At 38.0% G+C, this 27,148-nt stretch overlaps 1 protein-coding gene and 2 long non-coding RNA genes across 3 annotated transcripts in view; 1 reads left to right on the top strand and 2 right to left on the bottom strand.

The window, feature by feature from the left end:
* Positions 1–17,847, top strand: part of MYH15 (myosin heavy chain 15) — a 146,066-nt gene extending 128,219 nt beyond the window's left edge. The window contains exons 39-41 of the mRNA XM_011285970.4: positions 14,539–14,634; positions 15,541–15,675; positions 17,724–17,847. Of these exons, the coding sequence (XP_011284272.2) occupies positions 14,539–14,634; positions 15,541–15,675; positions 17,724–17,738 (246 nt within the window). The 3' untranslated portion in view covers positions 17,739–17,847. The remainder of the gene's footprint in view (positions 1–14,538; positions 14,635–15,540; positions 15,676–17,723) is intronic.
* Positions 1,671–14,311, bottom strand: LOC123379945. Its single transcript, XR_006585035.1, has 2 exons — positions 12,176–14,311; positions 1,671–2,459 (listed from the first exon to the last, which is right to left on the bottom strand). It is a non-coding gene; the product is annotated as an uncharacterized LOC123379945 (long non-coding RNA).
* A 120-nt stretch (positions 17,848–17,967) lies between the features above and the next one.
* Positions 17,968–25,521, bottom strand: LOC109503429. The gene is made up of 3 exons (XR_002162399.3): positions 21,004–25,521; positions 20,841–20,902; positions 17,968–20,079 (listed from the first exon to the last, which is right to left on the bottom strand). It is a non-coding gene; the product is annotated as an uncharacterized LOC109503429 (long non-coding RNA).
* Between the last annotated feature and the right edge of the window lie 1,627 nt (positions 25,522–27,148).

Genomic DNA, 27,148 nt, shown 5'->3' with positions numbered 1-27,148 from the left:
AGGACTCTGTTCGGTGCCTGTGCCAGGTGGTAGCTGCTAAATACGGCCGTGTGGAGCTCACAGATTCTTTTCCCGTGAGCGAACGGTGGTCTCAAGCAAAGAAGTGAAAAGAGATGGAAAGACTTCTTACCAGTAGTTAACGCATTTCTAAAGCAACAACACAATCCTTCACCTTCATTTTCATTTTCTAACCTTTCTTCCCTTTTCTTCAAACGGAGGGGACCGTTGAATCCGCGAGTGCAGAGGCACTGTGCTGTGCGCTGTTCTGCGGCCCAGCGTCTTCCTGGCACAGACTAGGTGCCCACGTTCCAGTTGTTGAACACGGATGCCAGAGGTCACTCCCTGGCCCTCTCCTGCTGCACCGTACAGCTTATGCCAGCGAAAAGGCAAATTCCTCCCGGGCACCCGCTTTCACAGCAACGTTGGCAGTACGAATGCAAGATCTGCCAGTCCTGGTTCTGGTTCCTGAGGCTGAGTTGTTGTTAGAGATGCCAATGTCTTCCCTCCTTGCAGCGAGAAGGATAGTGTTGATAAGAACGCGGTGCACTTCAGAAGCATCATCTTGGGCTAATTAAGATGAAATGAGCTCCTTGCACAGCTCTTCTTTACTGAGGAAGTGATTCTTTTCTGAGACTTTTCTAAGAGTTAGTCTGACACTTCTTTAGAGTATGCTAGTTATAACAATACCATTCGGGAGTGAGCCCCTGGGATGTGTGGCTAAGGAAGTAAACACCTTGGGAGCATGAAAGGTGTGGTATTCTACCCTTCTTTTGAGGGGGGTGAGGAAGCCACCTACGCTGAGGGAGTCACATGCTGCTTGTTAATGATGTCTGGGTTTTTCTTCTTTTTAGTTTCCTGTGGATTATACTGACATTTTTTCCCCTCTGAAGACAAGTCCATTATAGAACAAAACACCAAAGGCTATACTTTTTTGGTTTTCATTGCCCCAAAGACTGTGTTCTTGTTCTATTGTGTTTTATCTTTGTTTCTTCATAGAGCTAGCCTTATTGTTTCCCCTTGTACTAGTACGGAAGTACAGTTCTTAATTTCTTCCAGGCGTCTGCACAATGCTCACAGTATATCTGTCCAATTATGCAATGCTTTTCTGCTGTTAAATCAGATAACACCTACTGAGCACCTATTTAACACAAGATATGAAGCTAGGCCCTGTGACTTTAAAGAGACATTAGAGAGCGCTCCACATTTCTTGATATCAGTACCTGTTTTTGAAATATTCAAGATAGATGCTGGCTCAATCCAGTCTGTTCTCCTTTAACATCAAAATAACCACCAGGACTATGAGGCAGGGTGTTTTGTGATAGTACGTCATTGGTGCCAATTGAAAATGTCATTTTGAAAGGGGCATAAATATGGTTTTCATTTCCTAGGAAACATCCTCTGGGAAGATCCTACTACATTGGAAAGGGAATCAAGTGTGACCCCAGCCACAATAGTTCTATAGCCAGTCCCCAATGAGCATTTATCTTCCCCTGTATGTCCCTCTAGCATTTGGAAACTCATCCTATTTTCTCTCTCCAGTACCTAGAATAATGTGCTATAAAGCAGGACGTAGGACTAGGGACTGACAACCGTTATAACAGGTACAGTCTTTCTGCCCCCTCCCATCCACCTGCCCCATTTTATCTTCCACTGCTTTCTATATTCAAGGATCTATGTATAGATGTTATTTAATCCTTACAAATATAATTACAGATATAGTATCTTCATTTTTAGAGATAAGGAAACAAAATGTAGTTTGGGGTAGCTTCTCCAGGAACCAGATGCCAGGATGGAGTCTGAGAAGCCTAAGAGATTTATCTGACATAACACCTGGGAAAGACAAAGGGGAGAGCAAGCAGGATCAGGGCAGAGAAAGCCTTTAGACCACGATGTGAATCTGATATCCATGAAAGGAAAAGGCGAAGGAAGGAGGATGGGATATGAGCTTCACATTGCAGCCCATCTCCTCTGAGCAGTCTCCAGCACAAAGGTTGCCTGGAAAGGAGCCCCATGTTGGGCAGAAATGGCTGGACCCTGGTAATCACTGGGCCGTTATTGACCGGGGGCTGCCTGGGGAGCGGTGATCTCAGTGTAAATGCTACAGCAGATCCCGAAGGCACAGCAGTTGGAGGTTTTCAGGTAAGTGCCCTCCTCACTGCTGAATGGCAAGTTCTTTTCTTGAAGGGAAATCTGAGCCACTCGCAACCATGGCTACCACAGTGATGCAATGCCTCAGGGCTGAGATGTGAGCCTCAGCCTAACAAAGGCTCTGCCTTCTCAAGTGGGAGGAGTCATTAACATCAGCAACCACTTCCAGGCTTCCGTTTTCTTCCTTGTGGCTTCCTTTACCACACAGAAAATTGACTCGCCTCAGTAAATTGGTTTTAAGCAATTAAACTTCTGTTAGTTTTAGAACTTCTACACATGCATAATTCTATGAATCTTCAAATTTCTTAAACCTGGGAGGGAAAGGGACAGGCAGATGAAAACAGTAGATTTTATTGAAGAGGTAGACCTATCTCATTCTCTTATATCTTGGTCCCTGCCTTAGTAAGCTTAAAATGAGTAATTATCTACTGGCAGATTGTACTTTCAGGTGGGGTGGGGGAGTATTCTAGGCCATAGAAATGGCTTGGTTAAAGCTTTATTTATTTACTTATGTATTTATATATTTACTTATATTGAGATAAACTTGACACATAACATTGCATTAGTGTTGTGTGTACAATGTAATAATTTGATGTTTGTTTACATTGTGAAATGATTATCACAAATTTGGTTAACATCCATCACCACACATAACTACAATTTTTTTCCTTGTGCTAAGAACTCTTGAAGACTTACTCTCTTACCAACTTACAAATATACAGCATCATATTGTTAACTACAGTCACCATGTTCAACATTGCATTCCGAGGACTGGAATGTAGTTCTTGTACTTCTTGACCACCTTGACCCATTTTCTCCACCTCCACCACCCTTGCCTTTGGCAACCACCAATTCTTTTTGTTTGTTTGTTTGTGTGAGTTTGGTTTTTTAGATTTTACATATGGGTGAGATCATACATTATGTGTTCTTTTCTGACTTCTTTCACTGGTATAATGCCCTTAAGGATTGCAAATGGCAGGACCTCCTTCTTTTTATGGCTGAATAATAATATTCCATTGTACATATAGCACATTTTCTTTAGTCATTCATTTGTTGATGAACACTAGGGTTATTTCCATGTCTTGGCTATTGTAAATAATGCTGGCATGAACATGGGGTATTTCAAGATAGTGATTTTGTTTCCTTCAGATCAGTAACCAGAAGTGGAATTAGTGAATCATATGGTAGTTCTGTTTTCAATTTTTTGAGGAAGCTTCATACTGTTTTCCACCATGGCTGCACCGATTTGTATCCCCAACAGTAGTGCACAAGGGTTCCCTTTTCTCCACATTCTCATCAACACTTGTTATTTCTTGTCTTTTTGATATATCATTATGATTTTGATTTGCATTTCCCTGATGGTAAGTGATGTTGAGCACCTTTCCATGTACCTATTGGCCATTTGTATATCTTCTTGGAAAAAAGATCTCTTCAGATCCTCTGTTCATTTGAAACAAAACACATGAACATAGGGGAAGGAAAAGAAAAGCTAAAAAACTGAGAGGGACACAAACCATAAGAGACTCTTAAATACAGAGAACAAACTGAGGGTTGCTGGAGGATGCTGGGGGGGAACTAAATGGATGATGGGCATTAAGGAGGGCACTTGTTGGGATGAGCACTGAGTGTTATATGTAAGTGATGAATCACTAAATTCTACTCCTGAAACCATTACTACACTATATGTTAACTAGCTTGGATTTAAATAAAATATAAAAAAAATTAAAAATAAAATTCCAGTGTAATTAATGTATAGTGTTATATTAGTCTCAGGTGTGCAGTATAGTGATTCAGCAATTCTATACATTACTCACTGCTCATTGAGATAAGCCTACTCTTAATAATCCCCTTCATCTATTTCACCCATTTTCCCTACCCATCTCCCATCTGGTCACTACCAGTTTGTTCTCTGTAGTTAAGAGTCTGTTTTTTTATTTGTCTCTTTATTGTTTGTTCTGTTTCTGAAATTCTACATATGAATGAAATAATATGGTATTTGTCTCTCTCTGACTTATTTCACTTAGCATTATACCCTTTAGATCCATCCACATTGTTGCAAATGGCAAGATTTCATTCTTTTTATGGCTGAGTAATATTCTGTCATGTATATATACATCTTTATCCACACTTCATTTGGACACTTGGATTGCTTCCATATTTTTTCTATTAAAAATAATGCTGCAATAAACATAGAGCTGCATTTATCTTTGCAAATTAGTGTTTTCATATTCTTTGGATAAATACCCAGTAGTGGCATTATTGGATTCAGTCCTCTATTCTTTAATTTGTTCAAGAACCTCTCTACTGTTTTCCACAGTGTCTGTACTAGTTTGCATTCCCACCAACAGTGCACGAGGGTTCCTTTTTCTCCACATCTTTGTCAACCCTTGTTTCTTGAGTTTTTGATTATAGTGATTCTGACAGTGTGAAGTAATATCCCATAGTTGCTTTGATTTGCATTTCCCTGATAATTAATGATGTTGAGCATCTTTGCATGTTTCTGTTCCTCTGCCCATTTTTAAAGCATATTTTTTGTTTCCTGTTCTGTTTTGTTATTCAGTTGTATGAGTTCTTTATGTATTTGAGATATTAATCCCTTCTCAGATATGTGATTTAAAAATATTTCCTCCTATTGCATAGGTTGCCTTTTCATTTTTTTTAAGGTTTCCTTTGCTGTATAGAGGTTTTTTAGTGTGCTGCAGTCCCACTTATTTATTTTTGTATCTGTTGCCATTGTTTTTTTATGTCAAATCCAAACTTCATGGCCAAGACCAATTTCAAGGAGCTTACCCTCTGTTTTCTTCTAGGAGTTTTATGGTTTCATGGTTTCACATCTTACATTTAAGGCTTTAAGCCATTTTGAGCTAATTTTGTGTATAGTATAAGAAAGTGGTCTAGTTTCATTCTTTTGCATGTGGGTGTCCAATTTTCCCAGCACCATTTATTGAGGAGGCTACCCTTGTATATTCTTAGCTCCTTTGTCATAAATTAATTGACCATATATGTATGAGTTTATTTCTGCACATTATATTTTGTTTCATTGATCTATGTGTCTGTTTTTATGTCAGTACTTTGATTACTATAGTTTTATAGTTTGAAATCAGGAAGCATGATGACTTCAGTGTTCTTCTTCCTTCTCAAGATTCTTTTGGCTACTAGAGGTCTTTTGTGATTCCATACAAATTTTCAAATTGTTCTGTGAAAAATACAATTGAAATTATGATAAGGACTGTGCTGAATCTATAAACTGCTATGGGTAATATGGATATTTTAACAATATTAATTCTTCCAACCCCTGAGCATAAAATAACTTTCCATTTTATTTGTGTCTCCTAAAATTTATTTCATCAATGTCTTACAGTTTTCAGAGCACAGATCTTTCACTTCTTTGGTTAAATTTATTACTAACTATTTTATTCTTTTTGATGCATTTGTAAATGGGATTGCTTTCTCAAATTCTCTTTAGAATAGTTTGTTATTAGTGTACAGAGACACAACTGATTTTTGTATGTTGCTTTTACATCTGCAATTTTACTGAATCGGTTTATTTATAACAGTTTTTGATTGAGTCTTTAGGGTTTTTTTGTTTTGTTTTGTTACATATACTATTATCTCCAAATCAAGACCATTTACTTCCTTTCTGATTTGGATGCCTTTTATTTCTTTTTCTTGCCTAATTGTGCTGCTGGGACTTCCAGTAATATGTTGAATAAAAGTGGTGACAGTAGGCATCTTTGTTTCATTCCTAATCTCAGAGGAAAATCTCTCCACTTTTCTCCATTGAGTATGATGTTAGCTGTGTGTTTTTCATATATGGTCTTTATTATGTTGAGATACAACCCTCTATATTCACATTATTGAGAGGTTTTATCATGAATGGATGTTGAGTTTTGTCAAATGATTTTTCTTCATGTATTCAGAAGTTCATATGATTTCTATCTTTCATTTTGTTAATGCGGTATATCACATTGATTTGCAGGTATCAAACTATCCTTGCATCCTTGGAATAAATCCAATTTGATTATTGGATTTATTGATGTATTGCTGAAATCAGTTTGCTAATATTTTGTTGAAGATTTTTGTATTTATGTGCAGCAGGGATATTGACCTGTAGTTTTCAGTTTCCTTGCTTGCGTGCTTCCTTTCTTCCTACTCTCTCTGTCTCTGTCTCTGTCTCTGTCTCTCTCTCTCTCAATTTTGATATCAAGGTAATGCTTGCCTCATAAAGGAAGTTTGGAAGTGTTCCCTCTTCTTTAATTTTTAAAAAAGAGTTTGGGAAGGATTGGTATTAATTATTCATTAAACATTTGATAGAATTTACCAGTGAAGCCACCTGGTCTTGGACTTTTATTTGTTGGGAGATTTTTGATTACTTATCCTATCTCCTCACTAGTAATTTGTCTGTTACGATTTTTTTTATGTTGTACTTGATTTATTTTTATCATTTTTATTTTTTATCATAATAATTATACTCTTTAATCCCTATCCCCTAGTTCCATCCCTCTACCCACCTCCCTCCGGCAACCACTGTTCTCTATAGTTAAGAGTCTGTTTCTTGTTTTTTTCTCTCTCCCTTTCTTTTTCTTTACACACCACATTTTCTTTATCCACTCATCTATCAAAGGACACTTGAGCTGCTCCCATAGTTTGGCTATTGTAAATAATGCTGCAGTAAACATAGGGGTGCATGTATCCCTCTGAATTAGTGTTCTTGTATTTTGGGGTAAATACCAAGTAGTGCAATTCTTGGAATGTAGGATATTTCTATTTTCAATTTTTTTAGCAACTTCCATACTATTTTCCACAATGGCTGCACCAATTTGCATTCCCACCAACAGTGCAAGAGGTTTCCTTTTTCCCACATCCTTGACAACATCTGTTGTTTCTTGTATTTTTGATATCCTCAAATTTCCTTTTACTCGTGATTCAGTCTTGGTAGGTTGTATGTTCTAAGAATTTATCTATTTCTTTTAGGTTATCCAAATTTGGGGCATATAATTGTTTATAATAGTCTCATGATTCTTTGTATTTCTGTGATATCACTTGTAATGTCTCCTCTTTCATTTCTAATTTTATTTGTTTGAGTCTTCTCTCTCTTTTCTTGGTGAGTCTAGCCAAAAGTTTATCAATTTTGTTTATTTAAAATATTTTTGTTGCAATATAAGTGACATACGATGTTATATTCATTTCACGTGTACAACATAGTGATTTGACAACTATAGATGTAATGCTATGTTCTCCACAAGTGTAGCTACCATCTGCTACCATATCATGCCATTGCAATACCACTGACTATATTACCTATAATCTGTATATGTCTTCATCCCATGACTTATTCATTGCAAAACTGGAAGCCTGTATCTCCCATTCCCCTTACCCCTTTTTGTTCATTTCACACACACACACACACACACACACACACACACACACTCAGAACCACAGTTCTCTGTACTTAAGATTCTGTTTTTGCTATTTTTGTTAGTTTGTTCATTTTGTTTTTGAGATTCCACCTATAAGTGAAACCATATGGTGTTTGTCTTTCTCTTATTTCACTTAGCATTATACCCTCTAGGTCCATTCATGTTGCTGCAAATGGTAAGACTGCATCTTTTTTATGGCTGAGTAATATTCCATTATATACATATACTATATCTTCTTTATTCCTTCATCTATGGATGAAGGATCTATGGATATAGATCTATGGATATAGCATCTATGGATGCTATTTCTATATCTTGCTCTATAAATAATGCTGCGGTAAACATAGAGGTGCCTATATCTTTGCAAATTAGTATTTGTATTATTTGTATTATTATTATATTCAGGTGCTCTGGCCATTGTACATCAGATTATTTGGATTTTTTGGGCATTGAGTTATGTAAGTTCTTTATATATTTTGGATATTAACTCTTTAATCAGGTATATCACCTGCAAATATATTCTCCTACTCAGTAGGTTGCCTTTTTGTTTTGTTGATGGTTTCCTTTGCTGTGCAAATGCCTTTTAGTTTGGCATAATCCTAATAGTTTCTTTTTGCTTTTGTTTCCCTTGCTTAAGGAGACCTGTCCATAAATATGTTGCTAAGGCAACATTCAAGAGACTATTTCCTGTGTTTTCTTCTAGGAATTTTATTGTTTTAGGTCTCACATTTAAGTCTTTAATACATTTGGAGTATATTTATTTGTATGCTTTAAGAAGAAAGTGGTCCAGTTTCATTCTTTTGCATGTAGTAGCCCAGATTTCCCAGCACTATTTACTGAAGAGACTGTCTTTCTTCCTTGTATGTTCTTGTTGCTTTTGTCATAGACTAACTGACCATATAAATGTAAGCTTATTATTGGGCTCCCTAGTCTATTCTTTTGATCTATGTGTTTATTTTCATGCCAGTACCATGCTATTTTGATTATTATAGCTTTGTAGTACATCTTGAAATCTGAGACTATTATACCTCCAGCTTTATTCTTTCTCGATTGATTTGACTAATTGGTGTCTTTTGTGGTTCTACAAATTTTAGAATTATTTGTTCTAGATCTGTGAAAAATACTATTGGTGTTTTAATAAGGAGTATTATTGAATAAATCTGTAGATTACTTTGGGCAGTATGGATATTTAAAAATTTTTTTGATGTTTATTTATGAGAGACAGAGACAGAGAGAGGGAGAGGGGGAGAGGAAAAGAGAAACAGAGTACAAGCCAGGGAGGGGCAGAGAGAGAGGGAGACAGAATCTGAAGCAGGCTCCAGTCTCTGAGCTGTCAGGACAGAGCCCAATGCAGGGCTCGAACCCACAAACCATGAGATCATGACGTGAGCCGAAGTTGGACTCTTAACCAACTGAGCCACCCAGGCACCCCTATGGTATGGATATTTTAACAATATTCATTTTTCCAATCCATGAGCATGGAATATCCTTCCATTTGTTTGTGTTATTTTCATTTACTTTCATCAACATTTTATAGCTCAGAGTACAGGTCTTTTACCTCCTTGGTTGAGTTTATTCTTAGTTATTTTATTCTTTTGGTGCACTTGTAACTAGAATTGTTTTCTTAATTTCTTTTTCTGATACTTCATTATTAGTGTCTAGAAAAACAACAGATTTATGTATATTAACTTTGAATCTGGCAACTTTACTGAATTTATTTACTCATTTCTTCTAGGTTATCAATTTTGTGGCATATAGTTGTTTTTAGTGGTTTCTATGATCCTTTGTATTTCTGTGGTATCAGTTGTAATGTCCCCTCTTTCATTTCTATTTTTGTATGCATCCTTTCTCTTTTTTTTTCTTGGTGAGTCCAGCTAAACGTTTATCAATTTTGTTTATCTTTAAAAAAAATAGCTCTTAGTTTCATTGTTTTTTTTCTATTGTCTTTTTAGTCTATTTTCATTTATCTTCTTCTGATCTTTGTTATTTCCTTCCTTCTGCTAACTTTGGTATTTGTTCTTTCTTCTAGTTTCTTAAGGCCTAAAGTCCGATTGTTTATTTGAGATCTTTATTCATTTCTTAATGTAGAAATTTATTACTATTAATTTCCTTCTCAGAACTGCCTTTGCTGCATCTCAAAAGTTTTGGTATGTTGTATTTCCAATTTCATTTGTCTCAAGGTATTTTTTTATTTCTCTTTTGATTTCTTCTTTGACTCATTGGTTGTTTAGTGATATTGTTTAATCTTCCTACATTTGAGGATTTTCCAGGTTTTTTTTTTCTTATAATTTCTAGTTTCATACAGTTGTGGTCAGAAAAGATACTTGATGTGACTTCAATCCTTTTAAATTTATTAAAACTTGTTTTGTGGCCTAACATATGATCTATCCTGAGGAATATTATATGCATGCTTGAGAATAATGTGTATTCTGTTCCTTTTGGTTGGAATGTATACAGTTTGTTAAGTCCATCTGGTCTAATGTTTTATTTAAGGATTATGTTTCCTGAATGATTTTCTGTCAGTCTGATCTATCTATTAATAAAAATTGGGTATTAAAGTTACCTACTTTTATTGTATTGCTGTTTATTTCTCCCTTTAGGTCTGTTAACATTTGCTTTATATATGTAGATATTCCTATATTGGTGTATAGATATTCACAACTGCTATATCCTCTTGTTATATTGACCCCTTTATCATTATATAATGACCTTTGCCTCTTATTGAGATCTTTGTCTTAACATCTGTTTTGTCTGATATAAGTATAGGTACCCCATCTTCATTTGGTTAATGTTTGCATGTAATATCTTGTTGCATTCTTTAAAACTTTTAGTCTGTGTGTCTTTAGGTCTGAAGTGTCTTGTAGGCAGCAGCTAGATGAGTTTCTTTTCTGTATCCATTCAACCACTCTGTCTTTTGATTGGAAAATTTGGTCCACTTATATTTAAAGTAATTATTGATAGGTATGCACATAATTGCCATTTTGTTAGTTTTCTCGCTGTTTTGTAATTCCTTTGTTACTTTCTTCTTCTCTTGCTCCTTGTTGATTTGGTGATTTTCTGTAGTATGGTTAGATTCTTTTCTGTTTATCTTTTGTGTATCTATAGGTTTCTGCTTTGTGGTTACCATGAAGCTTACATGAAGCAAACTGTATTTATGATAGTCTATTTTAAACTTCAATTGGGATGCACTCTAAAGCTCTATATTTTTACTGTCCTCCCTGGCAACATTTTATGTTTGTTGATGTCACAATTTACATATTTTTATCCTGTGTATTCATTAACAGATATTGGAAGTTATTTTTTACTATTTTTGTCTTTTAACCTTCATACTAGATACATAAGTGATTTACCCACCACCAAACATATTATTCTAAAAATATACATATATATACATATAAACATATACATGTATATGTATATGTATGCATATATACATAAATATATATATATGTGTGTATGCATATAAATATATATGTATATATATGTATGTATATAAATATATATACAACATATATATATATATGTATATTCATTTTCCTGTTACTAATTAGTGCCCTTTCATTTCAGTTTATAGAAGTTTCTTTAATGTTTCTTATAAGGCCAGTCTAATGGTCTGAACACCTTTAGCTTTTGCTTGCCTGGAACACTGTTTATCTCTTTTTCAGTTTTGAAGGATATCTTTGCCAGGTAGAGTATTCTTAATTGGCAGGTTTTTATTTTTTTTCTTCTTTCAATACTTTGAATGTATTGTACCTTTCCCTTCTAGCCTGGAAAGGTTTTGCTGAAAAATCTGCTTATAGAGTCCTATGGGGTTAACAAGTTGTTTTTCTCCTGCTACTTTTAAGATTCTCTCCTTGTCTTTGACAATTTAGTATTATGTGTTTTGGTGTGGGTCTCTTTGGGTTTATTTCATTTGAAGTCTCTGAACTTCCTGGATCTGGATGTCTCTTTCTTTCCTCAGGTTAGGGAAGTTTTCAGCCATTATTTTTCAAATTTTTGCCCCTTTCTCTCTTTATTCTCCTTCTAGGACCCTTAGAGTGCAAATGTTGGTCTGCTTGATGTTCTTCTATAAGTCTCTTAAGTCATCACTCTTTCATTCTTTATCTTTTTGCTACTCTGATGAGATGAATTCCACTGCCCTGTCTTCAAGTTCACTATCCTTTCTTCTGCTTCATCTAGTTTGTTGTTGAACTCTCTGTTGTACTTTTCAGTCCACTTCTTTTTCTTTCTTTTTTCTAATTTTTTTTAATGTTTATTTTATTTTTGAGAGAGAGAGAGAGACAGAGTGTGAGCCGGGGAGGGGCAGAGAGAGAGGGAGACACAGAATCTGAAGCAGGCTCCAGGCTTTGAGCTGTCAGCACAGAGTCCGATGCAGGGCTCAAACCCACGAACCATGAGATCATGACCTGAGCCAAAGTTGGACACCTAACCGACTGAGCCACCCAGGCACCCCCGTCCACTTATTTTCCATTACTGTGATTCTGTTTGGTACTTTCTTATATTTTCTCTTTGTTGAAATTTTCACTTCATTCATGCATTGTTCTCCTGAGCTTGGTGAGCATCTTTATGACCATTGTTTTGTACTCTTTATCAGGTAAATCACTTACCTCTTTTTCTGAGATTTTATTTTGCTCTTCTGTTTGAAGCCCATTCCTCTGTTTCTTCATTTTCTTTGATTTTCTGCATTGATTTCTATGCATTAGGTAAAACAGCTACCTCTCCCAGTCTTGAATGAGTGGTCTCATGTAGGACATGATCCTTATTGTTCAACAATGCTCTAGCTCTTGGTTGTTTCTAAAACCTTTGTCATTGTCCAAGCCCTCTTCTTTGTTCGTAGTGGCTCCCAATAGTTTAGGGTGTCGTAGCCTATTGGTATCCAAAAGGGGCAGATCTCAGTACCTAGATGCAGGCTGATTGGAATCTGGATCCTCAGGTAGGAGCTTTTAAAATATGCATATATGCCTCTTCTAGGCGAAGACTAGGAGATGGCCATTTCTGTTTTATTTCTGCTGAGCCTTGGGGTGATAGCCATTTAACAACTGTTTCTTTGTGCCATACCATTGGGCCTGCGAACACAAGCCCTGCTGGTCACCAGAGCCCGGCTATCAAGGGATGTGTCCTCTGGGCAGCAGCTACAAAATCCAGGACACCAGACCTGTGTACAAACTCCTTTCTTGGAAGTACTGGCAAACTGGAGTGGGGAAGATAGCCTGCCCAGTCTCTGAGTATTGCAGTCAGCCCCTTGATGTATGTTAAATTAGAAGCCAGCTTCTTAGTGACAGCTACTAAGATATATGAATTAGTCTCTTTGACAGAAAGATGACATCTCAGTATTCTGCTTCTGTATTGTGACATGGCAGGGGAGGGGGCAGCTGGCTAAGCACTATTTGTTGCAGCCCTATGGGACCCATGAACATATGGGGTATTTTCTGGGGAGCATCCACAAACCAGGGCACTAAACATGCACAAGCCTCCTTTCTGAGAGATAGCAACCTGGAGTGAGGCAGAGGGCAAGTGTGAATATGATGCCTACCAGCCTTTCATATCTCTGGAGAGCATTGCAGTCAGCCCCTTGTGTGTTAAATTAGAAGCCTTCCTTAGGCTGCAGGTACTAAGATAAGCAAATAGTCCTCTTTTGTGGAAAGACTTGACATTTCTATCTCTTTCCTCGGTACTGTGTCCAAGGGGAGATATTGACTAAACTTACAGAGGAGGGAATAAGAGAACTATGAGGTAATAGGAGATGAGTTTAATTGGAGTGGAGGAAGTTTGTGGAAGGCGTGGAAGGGCAGTAGAAAGACTATGAAAGTCACCAAAGGAGTTGACATTTGATGAAACAAGTAATATGAAAACAGGAAAATCATTTGAGTAGCAGGAGGCAGACCTTGATTAAATCAGTATCTTGGGGCACCTGGGTGGCTCAGTTGGTTAAGTTTCTGACTCTTGATTTTGGCTCAGGTTATGATCCCCTAGTTTCATGAGTTCAAGCCCCACATTGGGCTCTGTGCTGGCAGCTAGGGATTCTCTCCCTCCCTCTTTCTCTGCCCTCCCCCATTTACACTGTCTTTGTCTCTCTCACAATAAAAAAAAAACTTAAAAAAAAATCAGTATCTCAACCACAAGCCAACTGAGATGGTCTTCTTTTGGAAAGTTCAACAGCTCCAAAGTGGAGATACTCTACTTAAAAGGGCATGAGAAAGTGGGGGATATGCAGAGACTTTCCTACCTGTGTGCCTCTCCTCTCCCATTTCCTCAGAACACCCAGGGCTCTGTAGAGCACAGCTAAGAAAGACTATCCTACTAGATTTCTTTTGTCCATCCCAAGCCTGGATTGCAATGGAAGCAGTGAGAATGTACACAGCAAGGTCCCCACAGTTCATAGAATTTTCCTCTCTGCTGATGCCCACACCACAATTCCAGAAGACTTACCTTTCTATAATTCCATTATCCAAAACCAAGAGTCAATTAGAAAGTTCAAGGGGGAAGAGTTGGTTTGATTAGTGGCAGGAGAGGATTGGTTTCTAGTTTTGTACACACAGCTTCTGTTATAATGGTACTTCATTCCTACTGAGAAACCACAGGCTGGTGTAGCTTGGTTAGGATGGGAGGACTGTTAGGAGAAGTGACTGTCATTGCTAATTTCTCAGAACTTACAATAAGTAAAGTAAGACCCATTTCTCAAATCACAAAAGTTATTTAGTAAAGTTCCTAACCAAGACACATGGGTAGCTCAGTCAGTTGAGTGCCTGACTTGGGCTCAGGTCATGATCTCATAGTCTATGGGTTTGAGCCCCATGTCAGGCTCTATGCTGACAGTGCAGTCTGCTTCAGATTCTCTGTCTCCCTCTCTCCCTCTCCCTCTCCAAAATTAAAATAATAAATTTCCTTTTATTTTCTCACATGAGGCTACTCCCAATGCAGACTGCTGGATCATTCAAATCACTTTCGTATACCTATCTATGCATTTCAGGCAGAGGATGACAAGAAAAATCTGAGTAGGATGCAGACTCTGATGGATAAACTTCAGCTAAAAGTACAAAGTTACAAGCAGCAAATGGAGGCAGCAGTAAGTACCTGGCGGCCATTACAGCCTCATGGATTTCCCAGCCATTGTTTTTGATTTATGGAGATAGGTAAGCACTTTGTCAGAGAGAACCAGCTCAGCTTAAAGTCCGTTCATTTTCTAGTTTTTCTCAGACTAGAATTATCACCCATGCTCAAAAAATTGTTACTTTTTCCTTCAGGGAGCCAGAGCTTTCACCATCAACCTTGTGGTTATGCTCAGATATGTGCATTGCAAAAAAATGAGTCAAGTAAAAACATGATGTTGTATAGGGATGGCAAATTTTTGGCCAGTCACCTGGGGCCTTCCTCACCCTAAAAATCCTTGGGTGAGTGGTTTCACAGCCTCGACATAACTCTGGCCAAAACTGTCATCATTTGAAATGTACTTGCCAATGCTGGTTGCCAACTCATAGCTACATAGAATGTAATTCATAAGTAATGTATATATTGGCTTATATCTAATAATATATATCTAATAATACCTCTTCAGGGGTTTTGAATTATTTCAATAATTTTGCCTAAAACTGCTATATGTAATAATTACTTGTTGACATATAATTTTAAAGATAAGCCCCCTTCACTCAGAGGTAAACTAGGATGTTTAGCTGTTTGCAAAACAATTGTGGTTTTTCTAACACATAAGATGCCCGTGAAAACCATACTACATCCAATTAGTGGAACGTGCTGAGCAGGTTCTAAATTTCTAGAAAACAATGCTTATAAAAATGGATATCATGCCTGCTAGAAAGTCTGAATCCTTATATATCATATCATACCAAAATATATTCCATTCAACACTCAGAAGTTTATATTCCTTTCACACATTTTTCAACTTTCTCATGTCAAAGCAGAGAAAAATGACTATGTAAGCACAGGGATATTTTTTTCATTTTTTTTATTTTTATAGGAAGCACAAGCCAATCAATATTTTACCAAGTATAAGAAGCAGCAACACGAGTTGAACGAAGCTAAGGAAAGGGCAGAGATAGCAGAATCTCAAGTCAATAAGCTCAAGTTGAAAGCAAAAGAGTTTACAAAAAAGGTATGTCAGATATTCAACTCTAATTCTTAAAGTGTGCGTGTTTAGGGTTCATGTCATACAACGAGTAGAACAAGAAATCTCTTTGTTTCCCATCCCCTTCCCTTTAAAGTCTTCCCTATTTACTAAATTCTCCTTGTCCAGGTAATATGAAGTGCTAAGCATTTGGGGGGAATGCACATTGTATTTATACTTCTCAAATTCTTAATTCCAGGTGAACTTGTAGACTCTGAATTCCAGGTCCTAGATTCACTTTTATAGAACAGTCAGAAGTCCAGAGAACAAAGATAATTTAAAAAGTTTGAAAGATGGATATGCTTGAAACTCCAAGAGAAGTCTTTCTAGGTAGACAAGTACATGACTTTATACTGCATCAGTATGGAGACCTGGGGGGTGAGGTTTAAAGTTGAGGCAGTGGAGAATAAATGCACTTGTCTTTTCTAGCTTTACTCCTGGTTCTGTCCTAAAGCAAGGAGAAAGGATATTTCCATATCTGTGGGTTATGACACTACTATTCTGATCCCATGGTACGGGCACTACCCTAACTTTACCAGCAAAGTGGCAGCATGACAAAGACTATTGAACAGTGGGCTTGTCAGGGTGTGTTCAGGTTACTATAATAGAATGCCAGAACATGGGTGGCTTATAAACAACAAACATTTCTCACAGTTCTTTAGGCTGGGAGGTCCAGGATCATGGTGCTGGCAGATTCAATATCTGGTGAGGGCCACTTCCTCATAGCCCTTTTCTCAATGTGTCCTCACATAGTGAAAGAGTGGGGGTGGGGGGGGAGCTCTCTGGGGATTTTTTTTTTATAAGGCACTGATTCCATTCATGAGAACTCCACCCTCATACTTAAAGCCCCACCTCCTAACACCGTCACTATGGGGATTGAGATTTCAACATATGAATTTTGGGGTTATACTAACATTGAGACCATAGGAAGCTCAGCTTTCTTATTAGATTTTCCAGGAACACAGGGTGTTTAAATAAGGTCTAGCTTTAGGAGAAATGAACTAAAGAACATTAGATAAGACATTAGCTGTCCTTTATGGAATGCCTATAAAACACTTAGCAGTCTCTAGCACAGAGAGCCACCATTTCATTTTTAAAAATTTGGTACCTGCCTGGTCTTCTTATAAATGAATTACTAATAACTCTGCAGGATAAGTAAATAGGGTTGTCCATAATAAATACTACCTGGAAGGAGGTCAAAATAATCTCTTTTGAAGGAGAATCTCAAAGTTGGTTGTACTGAATAGGTTTAGATCTAAATATGAGAAGCATGGGTCATTGGCACACTCCAGAAATTTCTTATCGATGCTTGAATAGTTGTCTTAGGGATAAGGCCTATGTGCAAAGGTCCACTTGAGTGGTTTGAACTCTGGCCACAATTTGAGAGGGTGATGGCATTGGTTTTGGGTGCATATAAACCAATATGCCTGCCCCTCAACTGCACATAATAGTTTTGTTTGGGGAAATGCCTCACACAGGCTACATTTGCACTCAGCTGTAGGAGGTCAAAAGGGCTGCAAAACAGATGTAATGTATTCGACTTTGTCACAGTTGTTTCCAACAAAGAATAAAATGAGTGAAGCAGAAATTGCTTCTGAGAGGCCCAAGATGAATAGGAAAACCATCCTTGGCAGTGCAATGACTAATTGTTTCCCATTTATAGAAGGAAAGCCTGAAAATCTCTCAACTGTCATAAACCAAGTGAAAACGTTTTCTGATAGAATTGTGTGTCCCAGCTATGGAGCCAGTGGTAATATGGCCACAGCCTTTCCTTTTCTTTTGTAGAGGGCGCTGCCTTCACTGGCAAGGCTTGGCAGGCAGAAAATTGAGAGTACCCAAGCACGTCCTTCAGATGAATTACCTGTGTCTGCTTTGTGTAATGCACATAATTGCCTCAATTCCCCGTATCCCTTTGAAGCTAATGAGGAGTTGGCTGAGGTCGGCTTACTCTGGAAGGGACTGGGCTTGGTTCTGGGTGTGTGTGCCACTGATGAAAGTCACAGGAATTCACAGAACACACTCATATTGTTTTTCAGGCTCATGAAGAATAAGCAGTCCTTGCTTATGAAAAACAGAAGTTGGACAAGTCCAAGGATGGTACCATTTGATTGCTGAAAACTTAAGTTGCATTTGAAACAAGCATTAAAAAAAGCATGTTTATGTGGTGTGAAAAGCAGTTTAAACAAGGTGATTAGAAAATGTAATAGAGTATCCTTGCTTCCCAGGTTAATGGGGATTTTTTTGGTCCTCAAATACAAGTAAACATTTTACATAAAAGATAAAAGAGTCTTTTAAATTCTCAAGTTAAAAAAATACCTATTGCCTTTTAATGCAAAACATTTATGGAAGACATGGACGATGAGACCTAGGGTATGTTAGTAAATTGTTATTACTGAAGTTAATGAGTTTTGCTGGACTCCTCCAACAATAAGTATATTTTTAGCCACTAATGGTGGGAGTTGATCAACTTTTCTCTTAACACTGTAATTTACATATAGTCACAGGTACTTAGAACTTGTAGATAAGAATCCTCCTAATCTATACCTGGGTGGACTACATGCCTGTGCATTTTTCAACACTGAAACAGCTTCTCATATAAGATGATCAGTTTAGTGTTAGGGGGAATGCTGGCCTTGTATTGTGCCAATGTAGCTAAGCGAGAGGTACATTTCCTGGATTTCCTTTCTCTGTTTGTTCTGGACTGGAGTTGGTCACAAGAGAAATTTTCACCACATTTGAGAGGGAGCGGTAGAGATGCAGCTGTTCATTGTATGCTGTTAAGCTCATGGTATGGCCCCAGGCACTGTGATAGCTGGCAAATACTACCCCAGGCCAAAAGAGTGAGCTGGCACTGAAACTCCCTCCTTCAGCTTCAGAGTCCTAGCTAGGTGTGTGTGTGGCTCCATGGTACTGGGCACCAGCTTCTCTTGCAGGTCACCCCTGTCATTGCCTTTGGAGGCCCTGAGAGGCATGAATTCCAGTTTCTTCTTATGGATTTCAGTTCATCATCACTCCACAACCAGCTCTCCTTGCTGACCACTTAGCACAGCTGACCTACAGCTACCTAAGGTACATCCCCAGATGCGGAGGGGTCAGCCTGACATGGACTTCTTTACAAATGCCCAGACTTGTGTAAGGTTGATTCTATATAATAAATCTTTATTCTAGCATTCTCAGCAGTGTGCCTCTCTGACCCAACCCTGACTCATACAGGTGGCTCCAAGATTAATTTAGAGGCTCACCAGCATTGAAGGACCCAAGTTCATTGTTGTCTGCCACCCTGAATTTGTTGACTTTAGTCTTTCAATCTGTCCCTCCTCATCACTGTAAGGAGACGATAGTAGTTTTGAGCATTTTCTACTGACAAAGTTTTTGTTTATAATGATGTCAATACTTTATAGTTTATGATGAATACCTATCATAACATTGGACCAAACACTTAGAGAAAATTGGACCAGGTAGCATTAACATACAATTCAAGGTTGATTTTCTCCTATAAACTATAGGGTCAAAACTTGATTAAGTAACAAAAATCCTGATTAGATTTTTTTCTTTCTTATAAACTGATTAAAATTAAAAGGAAGCGATCAAGTCAACTGCGCTATCCATTCTGTCTTTGTGTAAAAATTTATGTGGAAATATAAATTTATTATAAGGCTGATTAACAATATGACAACTGAGCCAGAAAAGTGAATCAAATTATCTTCATAGCTAATGTCACTCAGCTATGCAAACCTGGTGTTGGAAGGTATAACCCAGCCTCAGAGATGTCAATTCTTGAGTTGATAGGGCCCTTTGCTCTAGGCAATCTTGAAGATACTGACATTTTTAGACTTTGGAGTCCCTAAGACTCATCATACTAAATTTAGTTGGTTAAACTGATATTAACTATTCACAGAAAACTGGAGTACAATACCTTAGCATATCAATTGCCCTGGTTTTTCACCTTTTCACTAAGGTAATTTCTGCTTCTATGTTGATCAGATCATTAGTTGATCAGATTTTGAATCAACAGTGATAATTTCTTCCAAGATCTTGATGGGAGTCTCACTGTGGCTGATTGCAGCAGGGATGTCAATGAATGAGAAAGTTCTAAGTTTGAATTGGAATCCTTGGCATCCAGGCATTCATAATCTTGATGCAGGTAGGGAGTTAGTGAGTGATGGTTAGGACTTGAAAAGTAAATGTAATCTTGTCAAAGACAAGTCTTGCCACTCTTTCCAATGGTAGTTGGAAAGTCTTTCCAATGGTAGAATTACTGGGCCATGATGAGCCATAGCTGGAATTGCAGTAAAGAAAGAGTAAGTGAAGTCACTGGATATTAAGGATGCTCGTCATGTGTTACCACAGTTCTGCTTCATTTCCTATACTGTCTGGGTGTTTTGAAAGGGCCTAGAACCAAGAAAAATGGGACTTTATGTGGCCATTGTTCATGTCAGAATAACCATTTTTATCTTGAGCATTTAATGATGGTACTGTTTTGTCTTGATTGTTGGGAGAGGGGAGCTCTAGAGCTATTGTTTGCATCTGTAATGAGGGATCCATGAGACAGTTGTAAGTAGTTATGAAGTCTCAATTTCAATCTCCCTCCTAGATTAGTTCCTGAGTTTTTAACCGATAGAAAAGCGAGTTTACCTCACTCTTTGCTCTCATTTATATTATGAGTAATGGACTCCTAAAAGGTGTGCAGCAGCAAAAAATTTAAACTCCACTTTAAACAACTGAATTTGCAATCAAACTATAATTTGTAAGTAAATTCAGTCCCCAAGGAGCCTAGAAGTGGCTGGAAAAGTATGGATTCCCAGCCACCTGAATCTGGGCAGAAACTGTCATCTGCTTTTCTCTACTTTGTATTTCTTTCAGCTTCTATTCAGTCCCATACTTCCATTGGAAGAATAAATACATTGGTGCATCATCATATGCATAGTGCCATTGGAGATCTCTATAAATAACAGTAGGAAGTGAGAAGAGCAGCCACTTATTTAAGTAGCGCCTGTTTAATTATAGACATTGGAAAAAGTCCTAATTTTATTTTTTTCCTGTTGAGTTATCCTATGATCCCTCTCACCCTTTTTTCCCCTCTGATGATACGTCAATCACTTTTTCACAGTAGCATTCTTATACTATAAGGTTTGATAAAGGAAAGATTTTACCTTGTTTTCTTCTGTGTCATTAGCAGTGTTGGCTCTCTCATCAGTAGAGACAGAATACCTTTCTACAGGAAAAAAGAGAAATTAAAAAAAAAAATCTCTTTGCAAATGCTCAGCTTCTTTCTTATTCCTACCTCAGTATAATTACGTTATTAGATTCACTCACCTTAGTCACTCCCCCTTTCATATCTTTCTTCCAACAAACAGCATTAAAAATGCATTCAGTGTAGAAATACTTCTTCATCTACAAATAGCAATAAATTCTTATGGCCGATTCAGGTGCTCCAAAGCAGGGATAAAGGCTGTTCAACCAGGCCAGGAATTCCTGGCTCTTTAGGATTGTTGGCCTGATTCCTACTAACTGTTAACAATGGAAAATAACAGCCAAAGAGATGATGGTTAAACCCAGAGCGATGGCAAAGGAAAAGGGATACAACAACATTGTAAGGCCTTCCTTTTGTGCCTCGCTAAAATCTGGGATAATTTATACTTATCCTAGACTAAGGACATTTTAAAACAGTACTAGAAAAGGGAATTTAAAGAAGAAAAACATGAACCATGGTCCTATGAAACTACAACCAAGGTTTAGGGGCCATTAGTGCAACAGCTTGAAATATATCTTCAGCCTACCTAACTACAGAACTGTAGAACATTATTTTTTTTAAGTAGCCAATACCCTGACATTGTTTTTGCTCTTATCTCCTGACTGCTCCTCCAGAATCAGAACCCAGCCTCCTGTCTCTGCCCTGGGATGCTTACCTGAGTAGGTTCCTTCTAAAGTCTTCCCTCTGGCCTCCAGTTGAGGTGGAGACCAGAGAGAGGAAAGGGCAAATGCACGTATTTATTCTTCCAGCTCTTTCCTTGTAAGGTCTTCTTGGTCTGTGTCCTTCAACTAAAAGTCATTCTCCCTATAAGGCATCAGATTTTACATGACTCTCTGCTTCTGGGTTTTGGGAACTGCACCCTCTCCTTGTCCCTTCAAGCTTATATTTGCTATCAAATCAGCTGCTCCCAGTTCTGGGGAAATGCACTATCTTTTGTGTTCCCCTTTGTACAATTTTGGGTATGCCAGGTGTTTTCTGTTGGGACTTGACTTTTGCACACTTCCAAAATAGAAACTAAAATGTCATTCTTGAGCAGTATGTAGTGTCCCTCTGTTCTATAATTTGAACCCTAATTTAGTCACAACCATCATTGTATCAGGTCAGAGGTTGCTTCTGGGGGACAAACTAGACTTGCCCAGAATTTCTGATTTTGTTTACTTCCGGCCAGCTGAGGGACAGGAGGAACAAATAAGCAGTACTAGTCTGCGGATTAGTACAAACAATCAAAGGTGTAGATTTGGTGAAACTCTTGCTCAGTATCACCCTTAAAAACCTTATCTTCAATAATGGTGTCTGCTATGACCAAATCCCCTAACTTCATCAGGGGCAAAAGGCAATTATCAACCAGAGGAAGGGACATGAGCTATATCTCAGCCTCCCAGGACACTTGGTCTTCTCAGAAAGGTTATGGAGTAAGAGAGCTACTTGGAGCCTAGACCTACCTCTGCCACTAGTTAGCTGTGTCATCGTAAGTGGTGTACATGAAACTGTTTCATGTCCCTAACTACTTGGATTCCAGTTTCCTGGTCTATAAAATGTGGAAATAACTACATCTAAATTTTTCCTGGATCTAATTCTGTCAATAAGAGCAAAGTCTTCTAAGAAGTCCTGTGACCATGGCATCTTAATGTATAATTTTAAATTACCATAAGTAATAAAAGTACTGTAAGTAACACAGGTTTGTCCCAGAAAATCTAGAAAAAGTTTTTTTTACAAATTTAACAAGGATTAAAATAAAATGGCCTATAAAGAACAAAGAAGTAGCACCATAGACAAAGCTCAAGGAAAAAGAAAACAGTACAAGGACTAAAGCAAGTCCAGACAGAGGGGGCAAACTCTCTCCAAAGGCATCCATTTTAAAGTCTGGGTTTATTTCATTCCAGCTATTTTTCAATGCAAGATAAATTTGATCATTTTGTGTATTAGTGCCAGATTTAAATTTTTTCAGTGTGCTACAATGCATGTGCATGTATATAGCTTGTTATATTGTTGACCATTTAACTCAGGATAAACTTGTTAAAAGTAGGATAATTAGATGGAAATGTGGGAGCATTTAGAAAGGTTGCTGATAAATTTTGCAAATGAATATCCAGAAGATTCAAGTCTGTTTACAAGCCCAGCAGCTGTGTGGGGTTAGCTGCTTGATACACCTCTACTCAACACCCAGGGAACAAAGCCCAAATTCCCCATGAGACACCTATCTCCACTGAAATGGATGCAACTTATTGACTTAATAAGGAACATGCAAAATCAAAGGCACCAGAGACAGGATAATTATCCAGGTAATTCCTTTTTGACTCTGTTCTAAATAAAACAAAAAGTCTATAAACTGGAAGAAAAATTACCAAAGGAAACATTTACTATTTTAAAAACTAGTTATTTCTGCATTCATGAGCATAAATACCTCACAGTCTCAATGGCTTTACTGTGGGAAACCTGCATAAGCAGGAATATTAACCAATTTGGGGCTTAGTAGGGAGTGGGTGTCAGAGGAGAAAAAGTCTGCAAACTTAAAAGGCAGTGAGTCTATTATGCACTGTGAGTTTCTATTTTTTATATTGTGAAGAGAATTAACAAAGGGATAATTATGACTACAGACTAACCTCAGCCCAGCATTCTCCTTGGAGGATGAAGGGAGGGCAGAGTTCACCCTTGGCTTGGAGAAGACAGGGGCATAGAGGAACAGGGGTAAGTACAGAGGTGATGAGCAGAGTGGTGTGGGAGCCATGGTCTTGAGTGAGAGGTGACCAAGAGAGTGCTTGATGCCCCTCAGAATCATTGGAGTAGCCAGAGTTTTTTCAGCATCGTTGTTGGAACTATAATTGTAATTAGTATTAAAAGAAGTAGGACCCAGAAGGCAGAAACTTGGAGACCTTAAGTTACCTGCTAATCTTGTGATCTATGTTCTGCCACAGAGTGGGGGCAAGCATTAGAGCACATAGGCCAATTCAAGGTGGAAAAAAATGTTTATAGCTATTCTTTAAAATGAATAGCTCTATATAACAGATGCCTATTTTTACGAACATACTCTTTATTAATAAAGTAATGTCCTGCAATCACTAAAACATTAATCTCTATATATATTTGTGTCATTCTGAAATTCTATACCCAGAGGGTGAGCAATTAAGTAGAAACGTTGACTTTCAAAAGTGTTTCCGTATGCACACTTTTCCTCCTGAAGAAAATCTTGCAAGGTATAGAATTTCCTTACTTTACTCATGACCCTCGCTTCTCCCATCTGTAAAGAAATTTGCCTAACATCACATAGTGATTCCACAAAATTTAGCAAGAATTATTAAATTCCATTCAATTCCATGCAACTTTTATGGAGTATATCCATAACCCCTCTGCCCCCAAATCTGGGCTTCCTTTTCAAATGTTGCAGCATCTCCTGAGGAAGATAACAAGTAGAAAATTGCAATTGAGAACAGAAAACCAAGTTGCCTTGAAAGAGTGCTGTTGAGGATATGAGTGGTGTTTGCCCTGTGGGGGTAGCTCCCATTACACACCTCTTCCTGGGTGGGAATGAGACGTTCTGAAAAGCTTCTTTTGTCAGAGATGGAATGGTCCTGATGCTTTGCTTTGTGTAAACTAAAAATTAGACCTCTGATTAGAAAGATGGGTCATACGTGGTCTTCAGACCATATCTTCCTGTTTCTTCCCCCACACTCCAAAATGAGGCAACATTTTAAAAACAGAATGAAAGCTTAACTGTATTTTACATAAAACTAACATTCTTATTTTGGAGAAAAATCGGAGCTTCAAATGCACTCCACTTTTCAGCATTCTCAAAATGACAGCTCTGCACAAAGGGAGTATTGTCCCTCAGTGTCTAGAAGCTTCTGTTTGAAGACTACTTGACCTAAGGACAACTCTGTGTTCTTATCTCCAAATCTGTTATTCCTCCTAATTTTCACAACTAGAATGATATAAATGTTTTTAAAACAAATATTCAACTGACTCAAGTATCTTTAATACATAATACAGAGCTGCCATGGTTTCCTACGACATCACGTTGATAGCTTAAGGGTAAGGGGATCAACCAATCCACCTAGAAAGTCAACTTCATGGGTGCATATGCCATGACTCTAAAATATCTCTAGTCCACTCTCCATAAATATTTTTGGCAGTTAACTATCAGTAGAGGTAAAAAAAAAAAAATGAGCTGAATCGGGCATCACTTATTGCTTCCAACGTCCCTTGGTGACTGTTTCCACCAGGTTCACAGATCATGCTTCCCCTGCATCTACCAGAGCCCCAGTTCTAACTTCTTACTGTGCCTGAAGCCTCAACTCCCCAAATTCCAGGCCCTAAAGCACAGGTTAAGCACAGTAGTAAGCAGAAATTGAGGATGTTAAGATCACAGACTCACCAAATCATGTAAATTCCCTCTACATTTCTGAAGCCCTGAAACCATGAAGAGGAATCTTCTGGGAGAAAAAAATTTTTTTTTCAATGCAGGACTTTGTGAGTTTTAACGAAGTATCTTGGCCAGAAGTATCCTTATAGATAACATTTTCAAGAATACTTATCAAAATTATTCTTTAAATGCCAACCTAATTTCCCTGTTTGATATTCACAATCTCTATTGCTATAGCCAAAATCTGTTACCCAACCCTACTTGTAACTTACCTACAACATGCAGCATTTGGATGGTGAGTAAGCTATATTTGCTTGAAGAAATATTGCCTAAGTATTCCTCACTGTCTGAAAGACTAAGATCCTTCAGAGTCAAAGAGAAGTCACTTTGTTTTTTTAGGTCTTTGTTCCATGAAAGTCAGGGTTCACTGATAGGTCTTTGTTCCATGAAAATCAGGGTTCACTGATAGTTGTTATCTTGTGAGGAGCTCAGAAAGTGAGCCAGGATGGAGGAGATCTCCTTTTCCACTTTGGACCAAGTGACTATGAAATCTTGGTTCAGGGGCGCCTGGGTGGCTCAGTCGGTTAAGCGTCCGACTTCGGCTCAGGTCATGATCTCGCGGTTCGTGAGTTCAAGCCCTGCATTGGGCTCTGTGCTGACAGCTCAGAACCTGGAGCCTGTTTCAGATTCTGTGTCTCCCTCTCTCTCTCTGACCCTCCCCCGTTCATGCTCTGTCTATGTCTCAAAAATAAATAAACGTTAAAAAAAATTTTTTTTTAAATAAAAAAAAAAAAGAAATCTTGGTTCAGTAAAACAAAAAAATACTGTTCACAAGTTTACATGAGAATGCAACATTTTCACCCTGCATTTTATGAAGGTCATCTAATAACAGGGTAGAAAAGGAAACATCAATGAAAATACAATTTTCAAATGAATTTTCTAAGTTACACTTAGAAATGCTTTGAGAAATATCTTTGGAAATGCATTTCTTGGAAGAAAAGCTGTGCTACCATCATTTTAACACTTGCCAAAGTTAAGTTTAGACTTTTGAGGAGACCTAAACCTGGGCCAGCTAGCGAGGTTTCACTCCTTGTTTCCAACTCCTATAGCCCTATAGTGAGCACTCAAGAATGTTGCCACCAGCCTTTCAAACTCAATGTTCTTCTGTTGACACCTAAAATGCTGGTATTCCCCAGAACTCCCCTCTTGTCACTATCTACTCCCTAGTAGTCTCTGTTACTTGTGTGGTCTCAGCCACTTCTTAATTGCTCTTTCTGCACAAAGTCCCTTTTCCTGCACATTAATAGTATATTTCCAGCTATGTGGAGGTAAGCCCCCACTGGACTGAGCTCTGTTAGAGCAGAGACTATGCTAGGTGTGCTCGGCTTGCCCCTCCAATCTAGCTGCATCTTGTCCTTCCTATTCTGCAGTTTGGTAGCTGACCTCTGTGGATTACCATGAATTCTCTCCCTAGGCTCTAGACTTACTTCACACTCCACCTGCAAGAGACTGATGCCAAAGTGAGCCATCTAAAATGCAAATCTGGGTCTCTTTGATGCCTCAAATCCTTCTTTGGCTCCACACTTCCTTCCTCCGGGACCCTGGTCAAGCTACTTAGCCAGACCAAGGCCTTTCATCTGATTTTTGCCTCCCTCTCCAGGCTTATCTCTTGCTACTTTAGCTTTACCCTCAACCACTTATACTTCTACAAATTCAGGCAATATTTACTCCTTTGTGCTTTTGTGGTTTTTAACCTGGAATGCCTATGTCCTCTGGAAATTCCTAATTTTCTTTTAAACTTCTGCCCTATGCAAACTCCTTAAGCATATATTCTCTAACAACGCCAT

This window comes from Felis catus, chromosome C2 (genome assembly GCF_018350175.1).
Source record: "Felis catus isolate Fca126 chromosome C2, F.catus_Fca126_mat1.0, whole genome shotgun sequence".
NCBI lineage: Eukaryota > Metazoa > Chordata > Mammalia > Carnivora > Felidae > Felis > Felis catus.
This window is presented reverse-complemented; position numbering and strand designations above follow the sequence as displayed.